The 22,729-nt window shown below is 51.1% G+C and overlaps 1 protein-coding gene across 15 annotated transcripts in view; it reads right to left on the bottom strand.

Moving 5' to 3' along the window:
- dock7 (dedicator of cytokinesis 7) overlaps positions 1 to 22,729 on the bottom strand; it is a 223,709-nt gene that overhangs the window by 187,332 nt on the left and 13,648 nt on the right. For all 15 annotated transcript variants that reach the window (XM_038794509.1, XM_038794510.1, XM_038794511.1 and 12 more), the window contains exon 3: positions 38 to 213. In XM_038794509.1, the coding sequence (XP_038650437.1) occupies positions 38 to 213 (176 nt within the window). The remainder of the gene's footprint in view (positions 1 to 37; positions 214 to 22,729) is intronic.

The raw sequence follows: 22,729 nt of genomic DNA, 5'->3' as shown, positions 1-22,729 counted from the left end.
TGCATTTGATTTGCATAGTTAGGGATTGCCTTCTTACCTTTCTTCAGGAACAGCTTGCACCAGTGTTCGGCATTCTCTGGGGCTGTAAATAACTTCAATGTCATCTGGAGGGAATTCCAGTAAGTCCCTCAAGGGACCGGGATCAATTATAGGAGGATGCATTAACACATAATCTTCAAAGTCCACAGGATCCACTGCCTCTGTTAGTGGGACCTGGAAATCACACATTTTCAGAATTTATGAAATAGCTGCCCATCTTAAATTGAATTAAAGCCCTGCACAATGTATTACACAGAAAGGGTCTAGGTTGATGTCAAACGCTTTCACCCCATCACCCAAAATGAAAATTGATAATGAAATGAAAATCGCTTATTATCACGAGTAGGCTTCAAATGAAGTTACTGTGAAAAGCCTCTAGCCGCCACATTCCGGCACCTGTTCGGGGAGGCTATTACGGGAATTGAACCGTGCTGCTGGCCTGCCTTTAAAAGCCAGCTCTTTAGCCCTGTGCTAAACCAGCCCCTACATGCACATCATTTGATAACTCCTATAAACCCAGGACTTAGATGGCAAAAGCATTAACCGTAACAGGAACTGACCATTCAGCCCTTTAAACGGAGTCCGTCATTCAAATTAACCATGGCTCATCACTAGCTCATGTTCATTTACTGGATTTCCCTTGGCAAACAGAAACAAGGACATGATCAGACGCACATGCAAAGCCCTTCACAATCAATTAATTTGCTCAATTTCACTGTCCATGCTCATTCAGATGAAGAAGTCACTTGGGCAAAGAATCCACAGAATCATACCCTTGCATGAGCTAACACCTTCAGCTGAACAGTGCAGGAACTTGTTTTTAAAAGAGTTGATTTGGTAATATCTGTGATAACAACAATAACTTCCAGCTATATGGCACCTTTGACAGAGTAAATCCTCCCAACGGACTTCACAGAAAAGTTGTCAAATAAAATTGGAGTTTGATCAAAGAGGTAGGTTTTAAGGAGCATATGCAAGAAGCGAGAAGTCGAGGAGCAGAAAGGTTTAGGGAGGCAATTTCAGAGCTAAGGGTCCAGACAATTGGAGGCACCACTGCCAACAGCGGAGCGATTAAAATTGAGGGTGCACAATAGGGCAGAATTGGAGGAGTACAGAGAACTCAGAGGGTTGTGGGACTGCAGTAAAATATAAGAGGTAGGGAGAGAGGCCATGAATGGGATTTGAAAACACGGATGAGAGATTTAAAACCAAGGCATTGAACAGAACTTAATTCGAGTTAATGAAGCCAAGATGGAGAGAAGATTCAACAGAGCAGAAAAGGAATCCAACCTTCAAAGGAGAGAGGAAATCCAACATTGAGAACACAGTCTCTCAAAACAAGCTTTTGTGTCAAAATTTCAGACACAAAGCATCCAAGTCTAGAGAATAGTTTTTTTTAAATTAGCCAACTATATATGTTTTAATGTGTTTTGTATATTACTTTCTTTATAAACATATCAATTGGATCAAAAATCAAGAGAAAGCATCTGAAACTAATAACTTAAAAGATTTGATTGGTTCATATAGTGTTAGTTGGTATTTCAAGATTGTTTGGAAAAAAACGACTGGCTTCAGGCGTAAGCTCGGGCGGAATTCTCCCCTACCCGGCGGGGCGGGGGGTCCCGGCGTAGTGGAGTGGCGCCAACCACTCCAGCGTCGGGCCTTCCCCCTAAGGTGCGGAATTCTCCGCACCTTAGGGGCTAGGCCCGCGCCGGAGTGGCTCCTGCTACGCCAACTGGCGCCAAAACCGGCGCCAACGGCCTTTGGTGCCGGCCGGCATCGGGGCTGGCCTAAAGGCCTTCGCCAATCGGCGTGAGTCCGCGCATGCGCCGGGGCGTCATCGGCCACTGACGTCACCACCGGCGCATGCGCGGTAGGGGGGGGGTCTCTTCCGCCTCCGCCATGGTGGAGGCCGTGGCGGAGGCGGAGAAAAAGAGTGCCCCACGGCACTGGCCCGCCCGCCGATCGGTGGGCCCTGATCGCGGGCCAGGTCACCGTGGGGCCACCCCCCGGGGTCCGATCGCCCCGCATCCCCCCCCCCCCCCCCAGGACCCCGGGGGCCCGCTCGCGCCGCCAATCCCACCGGCACAGAGGTGGTTTAAACCACGTCGGCGGGATTGGCCTGTCAGCGGCGGGACTTCGGTCCATCGCGGCCCGGATAATCGGCGCGGGGGGCTCGCCGATCGGGGGGGTGTGATTCCCGCTCCCGCCGATTCCCGGGTGGTGGAGAATTCCGGCCACAGCAGGGGCGGGATTTACGTCGGCCCCGGGTGATTCCCCGACCCTGCGTGGGGTCGGAGAATTCCGCCCCTCATTCATGATTCCTCTTGGTAGCATTTTCATGAACCTGTCAACATCTGAATAAATGAGCATGTTTCACTGCACAATTATTATTTAAGTCAAATAGAAAAGTGTGATTTACAATTTTTCACTCTTACGGATACTCCGAGATCTCGGGCAAGCGTCATTCGGCACTGGTCCCCACAAATGGGAACCAGACGGAACTGCACTCGTGGGTGTCTCCAAGGGGATCAGAGGCTCCTGGTTGCATGCCCTTTGGGCAGAGTGGCGCCCTGGCACTGCTGATGTCACCTGGGCACTCTGGTAGTGCCAACGTGACTGCCTGGAAGTGCCAGCCTGGCACTGCCAAGGTGCCCAGGTGGCACTGTTAGCTGACGGGGGCAGTGCCAGTTTGCACTGCCAAGGTGCCAAGCTGTGGGGCGGCACGGTAGCACAGTGGTTAGCATTGTTGCTTCACAGAGCCAGGGACCCGGGCTCGATTCCCGGCTTGGGTCACTTTCGGTTCGGAGTCTGCCCGTTCTCCCTGTGGCTACGTGGGTTTCCTCCGGATGCTCCGGTTCCTCCCACAAGTCCTGAAAGACGTGCTTAATAGGTGAATTGGACATTCTGAATTCTCCCTCAGTGTACCCGAACAGGTGCTGGAGTGTGGTGACTAAGGGATTTTCACAGTAACGCCATTGCAGTGTTAAGGCAAGCCTATTTGTGACACTAATAAAGATTAGTAGATTATGAATCTACATGCCACATCTGGATTTATGTTATATATGAAAGATTGCTTAATTATAATGCAAGTTAAATATTAAGAATTGAAATCGAAGGTTAATATGAGCACAAATTAATTTTATTATGCAATACTAGTATTTTTTTCAGCTCACGGTACATGACTTCAGAACTTGGTCCAGTGAGAGAGTGATCCAAGGACTGAGGCAAATCTAGAACTTTATGGGAAAGTCACCATAGAGCTTTGAAAATACAATATCATTCAAATTCACAACTTAGCATTATATTCTGTTCCCGGTTTCAGGGACTCTGCAGAGTCAAGCTTATTTACCAACCAAAAATCTAAACTGTTTCACAGATGTTGAAAAACCCTGAGGGTGCGAAGGGAAAAAATCCATCTTGGGGTTGATGAAACTTCGCCAAATGCTTGGAGGTTATTGAGGGAATTTCAGAAAATTTACAGAGAGCAGGTCAAGGTACAGCAAAGCTAAAAGGCTTCCAAGGTTAAATGCGTGGGATTCACTGGTCCAGCTTGATAAAGATCCAAAAATTACTGAGTTCATTACATCCTTTGTTACAGATGTTCACACAGGAAATAATACTTCCACAAAGTAAATCTTCCCTTCAGAAACTGCTGATGGTGAGCAGTTTTAGCCGGAAAGTAATGAGTCACACATGTGAGCCAAGTTCAAGATTTGGCTTTTGGGTTTTAAGGGATTAGCTGTCAGCCAGGATAGTGCTAAGTATAGAGGTACTGCAACAAGTCTGTCGCCTTGACCTATGATGAGGATTAAAGGAAGGAAGAAAACTGGCAATTGCTCCTATTCCAAACCAGTATCCTCTGACTCCTGGATAATTAGGGAGTTGAATATATGGCTCATAGATATGTGGGAGAAATGGGTTTTGATTCCTGGGGAATGTGGGGACTGCACTGTTGGAGCAGTCTTCGTCTGAACTGTGCTGAGACCGGTGTTCTGGCAAGTCGTATAACTAGGGCAGTAGAGAGGGCTTTAAATTAAATAGTGCAGGACTTCTGGTGGCGTCTGCGAACGGAGCGGCCGCGTTCAGAAGAGGCTCCTGCCGGTGCGTGATATCGCGGTCTTTTTCGGGGGTTCCCCGCGGATTTTCCGGCAAAAAATAAACCTCTCCGGGGTCGGCCCTGCCTCCCTCGCCCGGTGATAAGATCAAAGCTCCGTTTCACGGAGCGGGAGAGTTGAAAGGGCGGGAGGGGAGAGACTGGTCCCAGTGGGTTCGGCAGGGCAGCTGCACGTGGAGAAGGAGAGGGGATCACGACTTAGTCTCCAAGGAGCAGCCTGAAAGCTGAAGGCCTCAAAGACCACGAGTAGAAAAGAGAAAGATTTTTTTCTGTTCTTACTCTCCTCTGAAAACTTGACGGTAGCTGCGGGGCGAAGCCAAACGGAGGCCGAGGCAGCAGGCCCGAAGCCAGGGCGCGATGTAGGTGAGATGTCCCACATCGGATGGCTCCCGCCTAGAATGTTGTGAGAAGACTGAAGTCCGGTCCCAGGGAAATTCTGGAGGTATACTAAAAAAAAAGAGCAGAAAGGAGTTTCAAAGAAATTTGAGATTGAAGAAGGAAGGAAGTGTGAGAAAAAGGAAAACGAATAAGCCGTTAAAGGATGCGAAAAGCAGCGTCGAGGAAACGCGGGCTCGCCGTTGAATGAGAAGATGAGCGAAAGCGTTGACAAGATGGCGGAGGCCGAATCGCTTGGTGGTGCCGCACTACTTACAGCGGAGAAGATGACCGAGGTGATGGCGGTGGAGCTAGAAAAGCAGTTTGTGAGGCACATGGAGGCTTTGAGGGAGGAGATGGCGGCCACACTGAAGTCAGTGGTGGGTGAGGCAATTGCCCTGGCGAGAGTAGCTGTGGCAAAGACATCGGCCGAGGTGAGAGAGCTGGGCGAGAAGATGAGGGAAGTGGAGGAGGCCGCGTCGCAGCACAGCGACCAGCTCACCTCAATGGGGGACGAGCTGCGGAGGGCAATGGAGGTCAACAGAGGGCTCCGAGCAAAGCTTGAGGACTTGGAGAACCACTTAAGGCGGCACAATCTAAGAATTGTGGGCTTGCCCGAAGGGATAGAGGGTCCAAGGCCAACAGAGTACTTCGCTAAGAAGTTGGCGGAGCTGATGGGGGAGGGTGAGGTCCCCTCCCAGTACGAACTGGACCGAGCTCATTGGTCGTTAAGGCCGAAGCCCAAAGTGAATGAGCCGCCAAGAGCAGTAATCATCTGTTTCCAGAAGTACTGCATGAAGGAGAAGATGTTAAGCTGGGCGAAGCAGAAGCGCGAGGTGCAGTGGGATGGTGCCGGAGTTCGGATCTACCAGGACTTGACGGTGGAGTTGGCAAAAAGACGAGCGATGTTCGGGCGAGTGAAGGCGGCACTGTACAAGAAGGGGGTGCGATTTAGTCTGGTATACCTGGCGAAGCTGAGGGTGACGTATGATGCCAAAGACTTTTATTTTGAGACAGCGGAGGCGGCTGAGGAGTTCGTGAGGGCAGAAGGCTTGGGACAGACGTGAGGAGCAGAGCTGGAAGAGAGACTGTGGACTGTGATTGGGGAACAGGAAAATATATAAATGTTATAACTTTCTTTCTACTGACGTGTATTGTAATTTACTTCTCTTCACATTGTTACAGAGTTTAAGTTATTAGTTGGGTTGATAGGCATTCTGTGCTGCGACGGTTACATCTTATTTTAGTGAATTGTATGGGTTGGATTGTTGTTTCTGTATTTTCTTTCTCTGGGACTGGGTGGGAGGGGATGGCGGGGGAGCCACCCGCGCTAGCTAACTAAAGTCGGCTAGTGAACGGAGGCGAGGTGAGAGGAGGGCTGCGGACATTGGAGCCTGGTTGACAAGTTCTGATGGGCCCATGAGGTGTTGGGGGGGTTTTGGGAGGGGGCGGAAGGGGTTCGATGTTAATAATGGATAGGGGCGGGTCAGGCTTATGGGGCAGGGCCCGGTGGTATGATGATGGTGGATACGAAGGGTGGGGTGGGGGGGGAAGAGACCCCCAGTTAGGATAGCACGTGGAACGTGAGGGGGTTAGGAGGACCGGTCAAGAGGTCAAGGGTGCTTGCGCATCTTTAAAGTTTGAAAACAGATGTAGCAATGCTGCAGGAGACTTATTTGAGGGTGAACTTACTGGATGCTGAATTTGGTGCGAGAGTTTGTTGGCTGAGGGAGTATAAGGGTTCATTTTTATCTAAAGTCTAGTCTTTCTTTTATTTAGTTAATTAACTTAAAAGTTGCTGTTTGGTTTAGAAGGTGAATTTTCAATCAGCTTTAAACAAAGGTTCTACTTGTAGGTACTTGCAGCTGGAGCTTGTTAATTAGTTAACTGGATTAGGCCAGTTTTCAGAGGCTAGAGTCACAGTATAAAAGGGATCCAGCTACAGTGCAGACTGAACTTGGTGCATTTGAGTGCGATAGTGAGAGTTTGGTGACTGAGGGTGTGCTGAATTTGGTGCATTTGAGTGCGATAGTGAGAGTTTGGTGACTGAGGGAGTGCTGAATTTGGTGCATTTGAGTGTGATAGTGAGTTTGGTGATTGAGGGAGTGCTGAATTTGGTGCATTTGATTGCGATAGTGAGAGTTTGGTGACTGAGGGTGTGCTGAATTTGGTGCATTTGAGTGTGATAGTGAGAGTTTGGTGACTGAGGGAGTACTGAATTTGGTGCATTTGAGTGTGATAGTGAGAGTTTGGTGACTGAGGGAGTTGGGTGAGGAGGGAGTAAGGTGCTCCTTTCATTTCATTTCCACAAAGAGTGAGAAGGGAGCCAGGAGTTTACAGAGTGCAGCTGACTGGGAGCAGAGTCGGAGGGTGGAGGTCCAGTTGGTCCACAGGGCAGCTATATTCTGTAAGGTAAGAGGGGATGGAGGCGAGGGCACTTGCATGCTCCTCCTGTAGGTTGTGGGTGGTGAGGGATACTACCGGTGTCCCCACCGACTATACCTGCGGGAAGTGCACCCAACGCCAGCTCCTCAGAGACCGTGTTAGGGAACTGGTGCTGGAGCCGGATTAACTTCGGATCATCCGGGAGGCAGAGGGGGTTATAGAAAAGAGTTACAGGAAGGTAGCCACACCCAAAGTACAGGACAAGAGTAGCTGGGTTACAGTCAGGGGAAAGAAAACGAACAGGCAGACAATGCAGGGATCCCTTGTGGCCGTTCCCCTTCAAAACAAGTATACCGTTTTGGATGCTGTTGGGGGGGGATGACCGACTGGGGTAAGGCCCTAGCGGCCAGGTCTCTGGCACTGAGTCTGGCTCTAGGGCTCAGAAGGGAAGGGGGGAGAATAGAAAAGCAATAGTAATAGGAGATTCAATAGTTAGGGGAATAGATAGGAAATGAAATGAAAATTGCTTATTGTCACGAGTAGGCTTCAATGAAGTTACTGTGAAAAGCTCCTAGTCGCCACATTCCGGTGCCAGTTTGGGGAGGCTGGTACGGGAATTGAACCGTGCTGCTGGCCTGTCTTGGTCTGCTTTAAAAGCCAGCCATTTAGCCCAGTGTGCTAAACTAGCCCCTAGATTCTGTGGTCGCGAGCGAGACTCCCAGAAGGTATGTTGTCTCCTGGGTGCCAGGGCCAGGGATGTCTTGGATCGTGTCTTCAGGATCCTGAAGGGGGAGGGTGAGCAGCCAGAAGTCGTGGTGCACGTTGGTACCAACGACGTAGGTAGGAAAAGGGCTGTGGAGGTAATAAATGAGTTTAGGGAGTTAGGCTGGAAGTTAAAGGCCAGGACAGACAGAGTTGTCATCTCTGGTTTGTTGCCGGTGCCACGTGATAGCGAGGCTAGGAATAGGGAGAGAGTGCAGTTTAACACGTGGCTGCAGGAATGGTGTAGGAGGGAGGGCTTCAGGTATTTGGATAAGTGGAGAGCATTCTGGGGAAGGTGGGACCTGTACAAGCAGGACGGGTTGCATCTGAACCAAAGGGCCACCAATATCCTGGGAGGGAGGTTTTCTAGTACTCTTTGGGAGGGTTTAAATTAATTTTGCAGGGGAATGGGAACCGGATTTGTAGTCCAGCAACTAAGATAGCCGATATTCAGGACTCCAAAGCGTGTAGTGAGGCAGTGGGGAAGGGAACACTAACAAAGTAGAGTACTTGCAGGCATGGAGATGGGTTGAAGTGCGTGTAACGCAAGAAGCATCAGGAATAAGGTGGGTGATACTTAAGGTGAACTTAAGGCATTGATCAGTACTTAGGACTACGATGTGGTGGCCATCACAGAAACTTGGATAGAAGAGGGGCAGATTGTTGGAGGTCCCTGGTTATAGATGTTTCAATAAAATTAGGGAGGATGGTAAAAGAGGTGGGGGGTGGCATTGTTAATTAGAGATAGCATAACAGCTGCAGAAAGGCAGTTCGAGGAGGATCTGCCTACTGAGGTAGTATGGGTTGAAGTCAGAAATAGGAAAGGAACAGTCACCTTGTTGGGAGTTTTCTATAGGCCCCCCAATAGCAGCAGAGTTGTGGAGGAACAGATTGGGGAAACAGATTTTGGAAAGGTGCAGAAGTCACAGGGTAGTAGTCATGGGTGACTTCAACTTCCCAAACATTGAGTGGAAACTCTTTAGATCAAATAGTTTGATCAAATGGTGGTGTTTGTGCAGTGTGTCCAGGAAGCTTTTCTAACACAGTATGTAGATTGTCCGACCAGAGGGGAGGCCATATTGGATTTGGTACTTGGTAATGAACCAGGGCAAGTGATTGATTTGTTAGTGGGGAGCATTTTGGAGATAGTGACCACAATTCTGTGACTTTCACTTTAGTAATGGAGAGGGATAGGTGCATGCAATAGGGCAAGGTTTACAATTGGGCGAAGGGTAAATACGATGCTGTCAGACAAGAATTGAAGTGCATAAGTTGGGAACATAGGCTGTCAGGGAAGGACACAAGTGAAATGTGGAACCTGTTCAAGGAACAGATACTACGTGTCCTTGATATGTATGAACTGATCCCTGCAGTATGTTACTGGTAACTGGCAGAGGGCAGAGGGATTGAATTTAAGAGCCGTGAGGTGATAATGCAGCTGTACAAAACCTTGGTCAGGCCACATTTGGAGTACTGTGTGCAGTACTGGTCACCTCATTTTAGGAAAGATGTGGAAGCTTTGGAAAAGGTGCAGAAGGAGATTTACCAGGATGTTGCCTGGAATGGAAAGTAGGTCTTACGAGGAATGGTTGAGGGTGCTAGGCCTTTTCTCATTAGAACAGAGAAGGATGAGGGGCGACTTGATAGAGGTTTATAAGATGATCAGGGGAATAGATAGAGTAGACAGTCAGACTTTTCCCCTGGGTGGAACAAACCATTACAAGGGGACATAAATTTAAGGTCAATGGTGGAAGATATAGGGGGGTGATGTCAGAGATAGGTTCTTTACCCAGAGAGTAGTGGGGGCATGGAATGCACTGCCTGTGGAAGTAGTTGAGTCGGAAACATTAGGGACCTTCAAGCGGCTATTGGATAGGTACATGGATTGCGGTAGAATAATGGAGTGTAGATTAATCTGTTCTTAAGGGCAGCATGGTAGCATTGTGGATAGCACAATTGCTTCACAGCTCCAGGGTCCCAGGTTCGATTCCGGCTTGGGTCGCTGTCTGTGTGAAGTCTGCTCGTCCTCCCCATGTGTGCGTGGGTTTCCTCCCGTTTCCTCCCACAGTCCAAAGATGTGCAGGTTAGGTGGATTGGCCATGATAAATTGCCCTTAATGTCCAAAATTGGCCTTCGTGTTGGGCGAGGTTACTGGGTTATGGGGATAGGGTGGAGGTGTTGACCTTGGGTAGGGTGCTCTTTTCAGGGGCTGGTGCAGACTCGATGGGCCGAGTGGCCTCCTTCTGCACTGTAAATTCTATGATAATCGATGATTAATCTAGGACAAAGGTTCGGCACATCATCGTGGGCCGAAGGGCCTGTTCTATGCTGTATTTTTCTATGTTCTATGAGACTTAAAAACGGCTGAGTTAGTCAGGTGTTTCACTCTGGACTTGACAGAAGGGCTCGAGGGGTATGGGTAATGGTCAGCAAAAGAGTACGCTTCCAGATGGAGAAGGTGGTGGCAGATCAGGGGAGCAGATATGTGATTGTGACAGGGGCACGAGAGGGGAGGTTAGTGGCGCTGTTAAGTGTATACGGTCCCAATTGGGACGATGTGGGATTCGCAAGGAAGGTGTTTGGGGCCATCCCCGACTTGGACACACACAAACTGGGGGTGGGGGTGCAGGAGCCAAGGTTGGACAGGTCACGGCCCGCTCACTGGTCCCATGATGGGGGGGGGGGGGGGTGAAGGTGTTAACTGGGCTAATGGGGGGAGTGGACCCTTGGAGGTTTCTGCACCCAATGGAACGGCAGTACTCGTTTTTCTCAGCAGTCCATAAGGTATATTCGCAGATCGACTTTTTTGTGGTGGGGAAGGCTTTATTGGCTGGGGTTAAGGGGTTGGAATACTCTGCAATTGCAGTGTCAGATCACGCTCCGCAGTGGGTGGATATGGTGCTGGAGAAGGGGGTAGCGCAGAGGCCGGGGTGGAAACTGGATGTGGGGCTTTTGGGGAACCAAGTGTTCTGTGAGAAAATCGAAAAGGTAATTAAGGAATACGTAGGTTTCAACTGTATGGGTGAGGAGTCGAAGACGGTGGGTTCCAGCAAAGTTGGAAAGGAGGAAGGAACTACAGGCGAGCTTTGACCGACTATCTATCAGGAAGGCGGTGCACCAACTGACACAAGCAAGGGGGGCAGTTTGTAGAGGCGATAGGGAGGGGGTGTTGCCACAAACCTTGGGGCAGGCATCGATCTCCCTGTTGCTAAAAAAAGATAAGGATCCAACCTAGTGTGAGTCGTATAGGCCCATATATCACTTCTGAATGTGGACACAAAAGTGTTGGCGAAGGTACTGGCGGGTAGGCTGGCGGAGTGCCTCCCAAAGGTGATAGGTGAAGATCAGACAGGGTTTGTGAGAGGGAGGCAGCTCTTCTCAAACATGAGAAGGGTATTGAACATCGTTATGGCGCCGGCAGAGGGAAAGGAAACGGAGGTGGTTGTGGCATTGGACACTGAGAAGGCGTTCGACCGGGGAGAATGGGGGTACTTGATGGCAGTGCTGAAGCGGTTTGGAATTGGACCCAGATTTGTGAATTGGGTAAAGCTACTATATAAAGAGCCGAGGGCGAGTGTCCGCACAAACAACATCAGCTCGAGATACTTTTCTCTCCACCGTGGGGCTAGGCAGGGATGTCCTATGTCCCCCCCTGCTGTTTGCACTCACGATTGAGACGTTGGCCATTGCATTAAGTTCGGGGGCATGGAAAGGAACAGTGCGGGGGAGGGATAGAGCATAGGGAGTCCTTATATGCCGATGACTTGCTGCTGTATGTGTCGGAGCCGAGTGCGTCAATAGGAGGAATATTGGAGCTGCTTCGAGTGTTTGGGTCTTTCTTGAGGTACAAGCTGAATCTAGACAAGTGAGTATTTTGTGGTATCTCGGCCGGATGTGGGAGCAGGGGTGGGGGGGGCTGCCATTCTGTAGGGCAGGGACTCACTTTAGGTACCTGGGGGTGCAGGTTGCCTGGGAGTGGGGGGGGGGGGGACTTCATGGGTACAACATTTCTAGTTTGGTGGGGAGAGTGAAAGCCGATCTGGCGAGGTGGGATGGTCTCCCTCTGTCACTGGCGGTCGGGTACAGGCAGTTAAAATGAATGTGTTGCCACGATTTCTGTTTATTTTTCAATGCCTGCCGATTTTCCTGCCAAGGCTTTTTTCAGAGATATTGAGGGAAGGATTACATTCTTCATGTGGGATGGGAAGGTGGCCAGAGTTAGAAAGGGGCTACTACAGAGGGGAAGGCAGGCAGGGGGTTTGGGTCTTCCGAACCTGGTGTATTACTACTGGGCGGCGAAGGTGCGGAGCTGGGTAAGAGGGGTTGATTCCCAGTGGGTCAGAATGGAGGAGAGTTTGTGCAGGGGTCAGGATTGAAAGCAATAGTAACAGCGCCGCTCCCGATAGCCCCGGGGAAGTACTCAGGGAGTCCGGTAATAATAGCTTCATTGAGAATTTGGAGGCAGTTTCGGCAACACTTTGGGTTGGGGGCAGCGTCAAGGGAAATGCCAATTCGGGGGGGCACCACAGATTTGAGGGAGGTGGGATGGAAATTTTCAGAAATGGGAAGAGAAGGGGATTAAGACATTGAAGGATTTGTTTCTTAGGGGTCGGTTTGCAGAATTGAAGGAACTGGAAGCGAAGTATGGGCTGGAGCAGGGAGAAATGTTTAAATACATGCAGGGTCAAGATTTTGCTAGAAAGGAGATACCGAACTTCCCGGAGGAGCCGGCCTACACATTGCTGGAGGAGGTGCTGACGACAAGTGGACTGGAGAAGGGGGTAGCATCAGGGGTCTATGGAGCTATTTTGGAGGAGGAGAAGGCACCGCCGGAAGGCATCAAAGCAAAGTGGGAGGAAGAGTTGGGAGAGGATATGGAGGAGGGGTTCTGGTGTGAGGTGACCCGTGAGGCCATATTCGGTGTGTCGGACCAGCCAGGGTTGGAAACTGGTGCGGAGGCAAATGTTGCAGCCTTCGCATCGTTGATCGCCTGAAGGCGGATCCTGATGGGTTGGATGGCAGCAGCCTCTCCACGCTGTGCCCTCGCGTGGCGGGGGGACCTGTTGAAATTCTTGACTCTTGAGAAGGTTAAGTTTGAACTGAGTGGAAGGATGGAGGGGTTCTACAATTCATGGGCATTATTCATTCTGCACTTTCAAGAACTGGATAATACCGAACATTACTTTGGGGGGGGGGGTGTAGCCACCTGGGTTGGCCACTTCTCGATTCCAAAATGGATGCCTGCTAAGAATGCAGGGGAAACTGGTCAGATACAGGGAAACAAGCAGGTGCAAGGTCCTGTGTATTAAGACTTGCAAAAACCCAGTAGAACCGAAACCAGCAACCATTTGCATATTAATGAGCAATCCCCAGGAACAATTAGATACATTGAAACGATCGGGACCAAACCAGACTCCCCGGCGCCAGCGGGAGCCAGGACAAAGGAAGGCCAACGGACACTTAGGAACTGCCCAGCGATCAGCTCCAGTATTGGAGAAATCGATTAAAACGATTGGGACTTAGTCCAATCTATTGGAACCAGGTACAGGGTCCGCCCAAAAGGGCGCAAAACCCCTGGGGGCTATAAAACAGAGCCCCCAAGTTCAATTTGTCCTTCTTGGCAGGGTCTCTCAGCAGCTCAAAACAACTCTTGACCGTGACTCTCAACAACGAGAGACCTGCCTAGCAGCTGCACCAACCAAGTAAGTCTCCAGTCAACGCACGCTACGAGATAGGCGCTCCTAGCTACTAGTCCATACCAGCTTTAAACCTGCAGACTCAGAATCGAACGAAAGGCCATTGTTCCCCTGACCTGGTGGGCCATTTCCAAAGCTAAGTATAGGCCTTTTAGTGTTAGAGATAGTCTAGTACGTAGAGTTTAATGCATGAGTAGTGATTGACTGCATATATAATAAATGTGTTTTAGATTTGAAACTTACTAACTTGTGTATTGAGTTATTGATCAGCATTTGGCTTTGAACCTCATGGTGGTATCATAAAGATACCTGGCGACTCTAGAGCAAAGTGATTAAACAGAGCAAATTAAGTAAAAGCACAATTAGCAACAGTGGCTGGGAGGGGCGATGGGTGTTGATGGTGGCCATGGGTGATTCCGGATTCCTTTTTGTCAGTTGTTTGTGAACATGTGTGCGAATATTTTGGGTTTGGTGGGAGGATGGGATAGTTGTTATCGATATGGGGATAGACATATTTGTTACTGATTATTGTTTATTACTGATTTTTGTTTGTTGTTGAAGGGTGTAAATTTGGTAGAGAATGCAAAAAAGGAGAATAAAGAATTTTTTTTTTTTTTAAAGTCAAGATAAAGTACCTTTTCTCTGGAAAAAAAAAATTTAAATCGTGCAGGCGAAGGATCAAGTGAGGGAATATGTGCTAAATTAAAGGGAGAGGACAAGACAAGAGGGAAAGTACCAAGAAGGGTAATAATAATCAAGAGTATGCCAGTCAGGGATAGAGTATAAACCAAAGAGTGTACCAGCACTTATGGCCAAAGATTGCAAAAATAGTAAAAAGACAGATCTAAATGCTCTGTATCTGAATGCATGCAGCATTCAGAACAAAATGGATAAGTTGTCAGCTCATGTAGAAATAAATAAATGTATGCTCTGATTGCCATTACAGACATATGGCTGCACGATGACAATGGCTGGGATCTGAATATTCAAGGGTGCATAGCATTTCAGAAGGAAAAGGCAGCGGGGTATCTCTGCTGAGGGTGTCACTGATGCGATAGTGAGAGGTAACCTTAGTTCTGAAGACCAAGACGTAGAATCAGTTTGGGTAGAGATAAAGTAGAAATAGCACTGGGAAGAGACACTGATGGGAGTAGTTTATAGGTCCCCTAGCACTTACCACACTGTAGGATGGGGTACACAGGAAGAAATTTTGGGGCTTGTGAGACATGTGGCGATAACCATTGGTGATTTTAATCTGCATATAATCGAATTAGATTGGCAAACGTAACCTAGATGTTCATGCAATGTTTTCGGGACAGTTTCTTAGAGCAGTGTTTTCTAGAACCAACCAAAGAGCAGGCTATTCTATACCTGTTAATCTGCAATGAGCAAGGATTAATGAACTTGTAGTAAAGGACCTTCTATCCAGCACTGATCATTACATGATTTAATTTTACATTCAGTTTGAGTGAGAGAAGAGTAGATCTAAGACAAGTATTTTAAATTTAAATACAGGCAATTATAAGCAGAAGCATAGATTAAGTGAACTTGGAACTTAGGTTAACATAGAATTATTGAATCCCTCCAATGCAGGAGGCCATTCGGCCTGTCGGGTTTGCACTGACCCTCCAAAAGGGCACCCTACATAGGCCATATCTCCCGCCCTATCCCCATGACCCCACCTAACCTTTGGGCACTAAGGGGCAATTTATCATGGCTAATCCACCTAACCTGCACATCTTTGACTGTGGGAGGAAACCAACGCAGACATGGGGAGAATGTGCAAATGGGTTGAAGTCAGAAATAGGAAAGGAGCAGTCACCTTGTTGGGAGTTTTCTATAGGCCCCCCAATAGCAGCAAAGATGTGGAGGAACAGATTTTGGAAAGGTGCAGAAGTCACAGGGTAGTAGTCATGGGTGATTTCAACTTCCCAAATATTGAGTGGAAACTCTTTAGATCAAATACTTTGGATGGGGTAGTGTTTGTGCAGTGTGTTCAGGAAGCTTTTCTAACACAGTATGTAGATTGTCCAACCAGAGGGGAGGCCATATTGGATTTGGTACTTGGTAATGAACCAGAGCAAGTGATAGATTTCTTAGTGGGGAGCATTTTGGAGATAGTAACTACTATTCTGTGCCTTTCACTTTAGTAATGCAGAGGGATAGGTGCGTGCAACAGGGAAAGGTTTACAATTGGGGGAAGGGTAAATACGATGCTGTCAGACAAGAACTGAAGTGCATAAGTTGGGAACATAGGCGGTCAGGGAAGGATACAATTGAAATGTGGAACTTGTTCAAGGAACAGATACTACGTGTCCTTGATACGTATCCTGTCAGGCAGGGAAGAGATGGTCAAGTGAGTGAATCATGGTTGACAAGAGAAGTTGAATGTCTTGTTAAGAGGAAGAAGGATACTTGCGTAAGGCTGAAGAAACAAGGTTTAGACAGGATGCTGGATGGATACAAGATAGCCAGGAGGGAACTGAAGAAAGGGATTAGGAGAGCTAAGAGAGGGCATGAAAAATCTTTGGTGGGTAGGATCAAGGAAAACCCCAAGGCCTTTTACACATATGTGAGAAATATGAGAATGACTAGGGTGAGGGTAGGTCCGATCAAGGACAGTAGCGGGAGATTGTGTATTGAGTCTAAAGAGATAGGAGAGGTCTTGAACGAGTATTTTTCTTCAGTATTTACGAATGAGAGGGGCCATATTGTTGGAGAGGACAGTGTGAAACAGAGTGGTAAGCTCGAGGAGATACTTGTTTGGAAGGAAGATGTGTTGGGCATTTTGAAAAACTTGAGAATAGACAAGTCCCCCGGGCTTGACGGGATATATCCAAGGATTCCAGGGGAAGCAAGAGATGAAATTGCAGAGTCCTTGGCAATGATCTTTTCATCCTCGCTGTCAACAGGGGTGGTACCAGGGGATTGGAGAGTGGTGAATTTTGTGCCCCTGTTCAAAAAAGTGAATAGGGATAACCTTGGGAATTACAGGCCAGTTAGTCTTACTTCGGTGGTAGGCAAAGTAATGGAAAGGATACTGAGGGATAGGATTTCTGAGCATCTGGAAAGACACTGATTGATTAGGGATAGTCAGCACGGATTTGTAAGGGGTAGGTCTTGCCTCAAGTCTTGTTGAATTCTTTGAGGAGGTGACCAAGCACGTGGATGAAGGTAAAGTAGTGGATGTAACGTACATGGATTTTAGTAAGGCATTTGATAAGGTTCCCCATGGTAGGCTTATGCAGAAAGTAAGGAGGCATGGGATAGTGGGAAATTTGGCCAGTTGGATAACGAACTGGCTAACTGATAGAAGTCAGTGAGTGGTGGTGGATGGCAAATAATCAGCCTGGAGCCCAGTTACCAGTGGCGTACCACAGGGATCAGTTCTGGGTCCTCTGCTGTTTGTGATTTTCATTAATGACTTGGATAAGGGAGTTGAAGGGTGGGTCAGTAAATTTGCAGACGATAGGGCAGCACGGTAGCATTGTGGATAGCACAATCGCTTCACAGCTCCAGGGTCCCAGGTTCGATTCCGGCTTGGGTCACTGTCTGTGCGGAGACTGCACATCCTCCTCGTGTGTGCGTGGGTTTCCTCCGGGTGCTCCGGTATCCTCCCACAGTCCAAAGATGTGCAGGTTAGGTGGATTGGCCATGATAAATTGCCCTTAGTGTCCTAAATTGCCCTTAGTGTTGGGTGGGGTTATGGGGTTACTGGGTTATGGGGATAGGGTGGAGGTGTTAACCTTGGGTAGGGTGCTCTTTCCAGGAGCCGGTGCAGACTCGATGGGCCGAATGGCCTCCTTCTGCACTGTAAATTCTATGTATGATACGAAGATTGGTGGAGTTGTGGATAGTGAGGAGGGCTGCTGAAGGCTGCAAAGAGACATAGATAGGATGCAGAGTTGGGCTGAGAAGTGGCAGATGGAGTTTAACTCTGAAAAGTGAGGTTGTCCATTTTGGAAGGACAAATATAAATGCAGAATACAGGGTTAATGGTAGGGTTTTTGGCAATGTGAAGGAACAGAGAGATCTTGGGGTCTACGTTCATAGATCTTTGAAAGTTGCCACTCAAGTGGATAGAGCTGTGAAGAAGGCCTATGGTGTGCTAGCGTTCATTAGCTGAGGGATTGAATTTAAGAGCCGTGAGGTGATTATGCAGCTGTATAAAGCCTTGGTAAGGCCACATTTGGAGTACTGTGTGCAGTTCTGGTTGCCTCATTTTAGGAAGGATGTGGAAGCTTTCGAAAAGGTGCAAAGGAGATCTACCAAGATGTTGCCTGGAATGGAGAGAAGGTCTTATGAGGAAAGGTTGAGGGTGCTAGGCCTTTTCTCATTAGAACAGAGAAGGATGAGGGGGAGACTTGATAGAGGTTTATAAGATGATCAGGGGAATAGATAGAGTAGACAGTCAGAGACTTTTTCCCCGGGTAGAACAAACCATTACAAGGAGTCACAAATTTAAAGTGAATGGTGGAAAATATAGGGGGGCTATCAGAGGTAGGTTCTTTACCCAGAAAGTAGTGGGACATGGAATGCACTGCCTGTGGCTATTGGATAGGTACATGGATTATGGTAGAATGATGGGGTGTAGATTAATTTGTTCTTAATCTAGAACAAAAGTTCGGTACAACATCGTGGGCCGAAGGGCCTGTTCTGTGCTGTATTTTCTATGTTCTATGTTCAATACAGAGAATCACCAGAGGTCGAAATCGAACCAGGGTCCCTGGAGCACTGAGGCAGCAGTGTTAACCACTGTGCCACCATGCCGTCCTATAATTTATTTGCTTGAATTAAGGGCAAGTTAGTAGAGATGCAGTGGAAGGCATTTAAGGAACATAGAAAATAAGGAGTTACTTCATAACACTCAGCAAAGATGCCTTCCAGTAAGAAAGACTCCAGGAGTCAACTCAGGAACTTAAAGATAGCTTCAAATTGAAAGGAAAAGAATACAATTCCATGTAGATCACAAGATTTAATAGAATATTAAAAACTCTGTAAAAAGAATGACTAACAAAATAATGAAGGAGAAATTAGGACTAACAAGGAAACCTGGTTAGAAATATAAAAAACAGATAGTAAGATTTTCTATGGGTATTTACAACAAAAAAAAAGGAACTAAAATGAGTGTTGTTCCTCTAGAGACAGGGTCCAGGGAATTAAAAAGGGAAATAAGGAAATAGCTGATGTAATGAATAGATAGTTTGTTTCTGTCTTCAGGGGAGAAGACACAAACACTATCCCGAACAATAATTGAAACGGGAGCACCCAGAGGAAACCCATGCAGACATGGGAGAACATGCAACTCCACACAGACAGTCACCCAATGCAGAAATTGAACCCGGGTCCCTGGCATTGAGGCAGCAGTGCTAACCATTCTGCCAACGTGCCACTCTTAATGCAATCGGCCAAAGTCGATATGGTTTTGTGGAAGGGAAATCATGTTTGGCTAATTTATCAGAGTTCTTTGAGGAAGTAATATGCACTGTTGATAAAGGAGAACCTATAAATGTGGTGTACTTGGATTTTCAAACGGCATTTAACAGGGAGTCACAGCAAAAGTTTGTTGGGAAAACAAATGGTGTTTTAAGGGATTTATATTTTTATTGGTAAATATTAGAAATAAGGTACAGTTTTAAGTGTGTTTAATGTTTCTGTGCCTGGAAGGGTAAAACCTGTAGTTAGATTCATGCTGGATAAAGGTGCTTGTATGTGTGGCGGTTGGTTAAGTTCCAACTGGGTTTCTATTGTGCTTAAGAGGTGTGAAAAATAAATAAAAGGCATAAGCATGTGGCCGTTGCTTAGCAACTGGAGGTCCTTGTAAGGTAAAAGGCATTTATGTTTTAGTTTAGGTAATTTGAGAGCAGTTGGGGTCAGGTCACTGAGGAGCGAACAGCTGTCAACTTTGCCAGGAGGGACTTGACTTCCGGGCGGCGAGCGAGGAGGTCGCAGGGAGAGGGGCTCCCGCAAGCGGCAGACAAGAAGAACAACCCCCCCCCCCCCGACAGGCCGGACGGCAGAGGAGGAGCGCCGGCAGAGGAGCCGGAGCGGGAGCGGAGGAGCCGGAGCGGGAGCGGAGGAGCCGGAGCGGCAGCGGAGGAGCCGGAGCGGCAGCGGAGGAGCCGGAGCGGAGGAGCCGGAGCGGCAGCGGAGCGGCGACAGCGACGGCAGAGGAGAGGCAGCGACAGGGGGGCCCAACAGTAGCAGGTCCATCCCCTCTCCCTCCCCCCCCCCCCCCCCCCCCCCCACGCGGGCCAGGAGCGGTGCGGCGGCGGCGGCCCCTCTTCTCTTCCCCCCCCCCCCCACGCGGGCCAGGAGCGGTGCGGCGGCGGCGGCCCCTCTTCTCTTCCCCCCCCCCCCACGCGGGCCAGGAGCGGTGCGGCGGCGGCGGCCCCTCTTCTCTTCCCCCCCCCCCCCACGCGGGCCAGGAGCGGTGCGGCGGCGGCGGCCCCTCTTCTCTCTTCCCCCCCCCCTCCCAACCAGCAGCGGGGACACCCCCCCCCCCCAGCCAGCAGCGGGGACACCCCCCCCCCAGCCAGCAGCGGGGACAACCCCCCCCCAGCCAGCAGCGGGGACACCACCCCCCCCCCCAGCCAGCAGCGGGGACACCCCCCCCCCAGCCAGCAGCGGGGACACCCCCCACCCCCCCCCCCCCAGCCAGCAGCGGGGACACCCCCCACCCCACCCCCCCCCAGCCAGCAGCGGGGCCACCCCCCCCCCCAGCCAGCAGCGGGGACACCACCCCCCCCCCCCAGCCAGCAGCGGGGACACCCCTCCCCCCAGCCAGCAGCGGGGACACCCCCCCCCCCCCAGCCAGCAGCGGGGACACCCCCCCCCCCCAGCCAGCAGCGGGGACACCCCCCCCCCCCCAGCCAGCAGCGGGGACACCCCCCCCCCCCCAGCCAGCAGCGGGGACACCCCCCCCCCCCAAGCCAGCAGCGGGGACACCACCCCCCCCCCCAGCCAGCAGCGGGGACACCCCCCCCCCAGCCAGCAGCGGGGACACCCCCCCCCCCCCCCCCCCCAGCCAGCAGCGGGGACACCCCCCACCCCACCCAGCTAGCAGCGGGGCCACCCCCCCCCCCCCCCAGCCAGCAGCGGGGCCACCCCCCCCCCAGCCAGCAGCGGGGGCACCACCCCCCCCCCCCAGCCAGCAGCGGGGACACCCCCCCCCCCAGCCAGCAGCGGGGACACCCCTCCCCCCAGCCAGCAGCGGGGACCCCCCCCCCAGCCAGCAGCGGGGACACCCCCCCCCCAGCCAGCCAGCAACGGGGACACCCCCCCCCCCCCCAGCCAGCAGCGGGGACACCCCCCCCCCCCCCCCCCAGCCAGCAGCGGGGACACCCCCCCCCCCAAGCCAGCAGCGGGGACACCACCCCCCCCCCAGCCAGCAGCGGGGACACCCCCCCCCCCAGCCAGCAGCGGGGACACCCCCCACCCCCCCCCCCCCAGCCAGCAGCGGGGACACCCCCCACCCCACCCAGCTAGCAGCGGGGCCACCCCCCCCCCCCCCAGCCAGCAGCGGGGACACCCCCCCCCCCAGCCAGCAGCGGGGACACCCCCCCCCCCAGCCAGCAGCGGGGACACCCCCCCCCCCCCCCAGCCAGCAGCGGGGACACCCCCCCCCCCCCCCCCAGCCAGCAGTATATAATAAATAAAATAAAAATAGGGTGCGGAAAAGGGGAAAAAGAAGAACAAGGAGAGAAGAAAAGATGAAGGGGAAGGGGGAGAAAAAAGTGCCAGAAGGGAGCCAAGAGAAAGGGGGCACCGGAAGTAGACGGGGCAAAGGGCAAGCCAGCTCGGGCGAACGAGTCAACACGCGAAGCAGCGGGAAGGATGTTTCGCCGCATCTAGAAGAGCTGGACGGGCGGGCAACCTCTCCCCTGGGGTTAGAGGGGGGCGTGAATTGGAAGGAAGCCTTTGCCGAGGTGGTGAGGGAGCAGCTGCAGGCAATCAAGGCAGAGTTAAAAGCAGACGCAGAGGCCGCAGCACAGGCAGCAGTGACCAGGGCCATGTCAGGGGTGCAGCAGGTTCTGACCAGATTGGAGAAGAAAGTGGATGCCCAAGGGAAGATACTGGAAGCCCAAGGGAAGATACTGGAAGCCCAGGGGGCAACCATTAAAGAGCTGGAGAAGGCAGCGACTGACGCGAGCGACCGGGTCATATCCCTGGAGAGGGGAATGGTGAAACTGAGTGCAACACAGGGGAGCCTGAAGGGCAGGGTAGACAACCAGGAGATCAGCTCGAGAAGGCAAAATATTAAGATAGTGGGCCTGCCAGAGGGGATAGAGGGTAGAAATCCCACAACATTCGTGGCTGCGATGTTGGGCTCCTTAGTGGGGCGGGAAACTTTTCCCACCCCACCGGAAATGGACAGAGCTCATCGGTCACTGCGCCCGAAGCCCAAGGAAGGGGAAAAACCGAGAGCAGTTATAGCCAGACTGCACCGGTACCGGGATAGGGAGACAATCCTGCGCTGGGCCAAGGAGAATAGAGCCTGCAATTGGGACGGGCACGCCATCCGAATCTACGAGGATTTTGGAGCGGACATAGCTAAGTGACGGGCGGAGTTCAACAGAGCGAAAGCAGCTCTCTATAAGAACAAAGTACGTTTTGGTATGCTGTACCCAGCAAAACTCTGGGTCACATACCAACACAAGGAATATTTCTTTACAGCCCCTGCCGAGGCGAATAGATTCGTCGAGGAGCACGGGCTGGAAAAACGCCATGGGAAGTAGGGACGAGGGGCCCATGGCAAGGAGATACGTCATGCCGACGGGGGGGTGGGGAGGGGCGAGGCAAAGCCAGCCCCCTCCCCCCTGGCAGGAACACCCAGAACGAAAAACAACCCAATGCCCAAGGGCCCGCTCCAGGTGGGAGGCCAGGCCCCGGCACGAGGGAACGGGAGTACTGGAGAGGGGAAGCGGGACAGCAACCTCCGAGAGGGGAGCCACCGTGCTAGCAGGAAAGTTAGCGAAGGGGGCGCGCAACAGAGCAGGGCCGCAGCGCACCCCCAACAGGGGGGAAGGCGCCAGGCAGGGGAGGGGGGGATCACCCATCAAAGGTGGGAGAGCAAATGGGGACAGGAATGGGGGAGAGAGGGGCAATGGAGGGGTATACAGGGGTATCCCCGAAAGGGATAGAGCGGGGGGGGGGCACTCGGGGGGCGAGAGACCAGGGAGGGGAAATGCAGGGACGAAGGGACAAAAGAGGCCAGTAAGGGAATAGGGCCACAAAGTGCCACAGACAAGGGCACGAAACAGGGAACTGCTGCAAGCACCCACCCAGTACGGTCTGTGGGTGAAGGGGCCCCCCGGAGTGCAGGGGACTACCCGCGTGGCGGACACACAGTGGA

Source organism: Scyliorhinus canicula, chromosome 4 (assembly GCF_902713615.1).
Source record: "Scyliorhinus canicula chromosome 4, sScyCan1.1, whole genome shotgun sequence".
Classification (NCBI taxonomy): domain Eukaryota; kingdom Metazoa; phylum Chordata; class Chondrichthyes; order Carcharhiniformes; family Scyliorhinidae; genus Scyliorhinus; species Scyliorhinus canicula.
The sequence above is the reverse complement of the archived record's forward strand: the minus strand, read 5'-3'. Positions and strand labels throughout refer to the sequence as shown.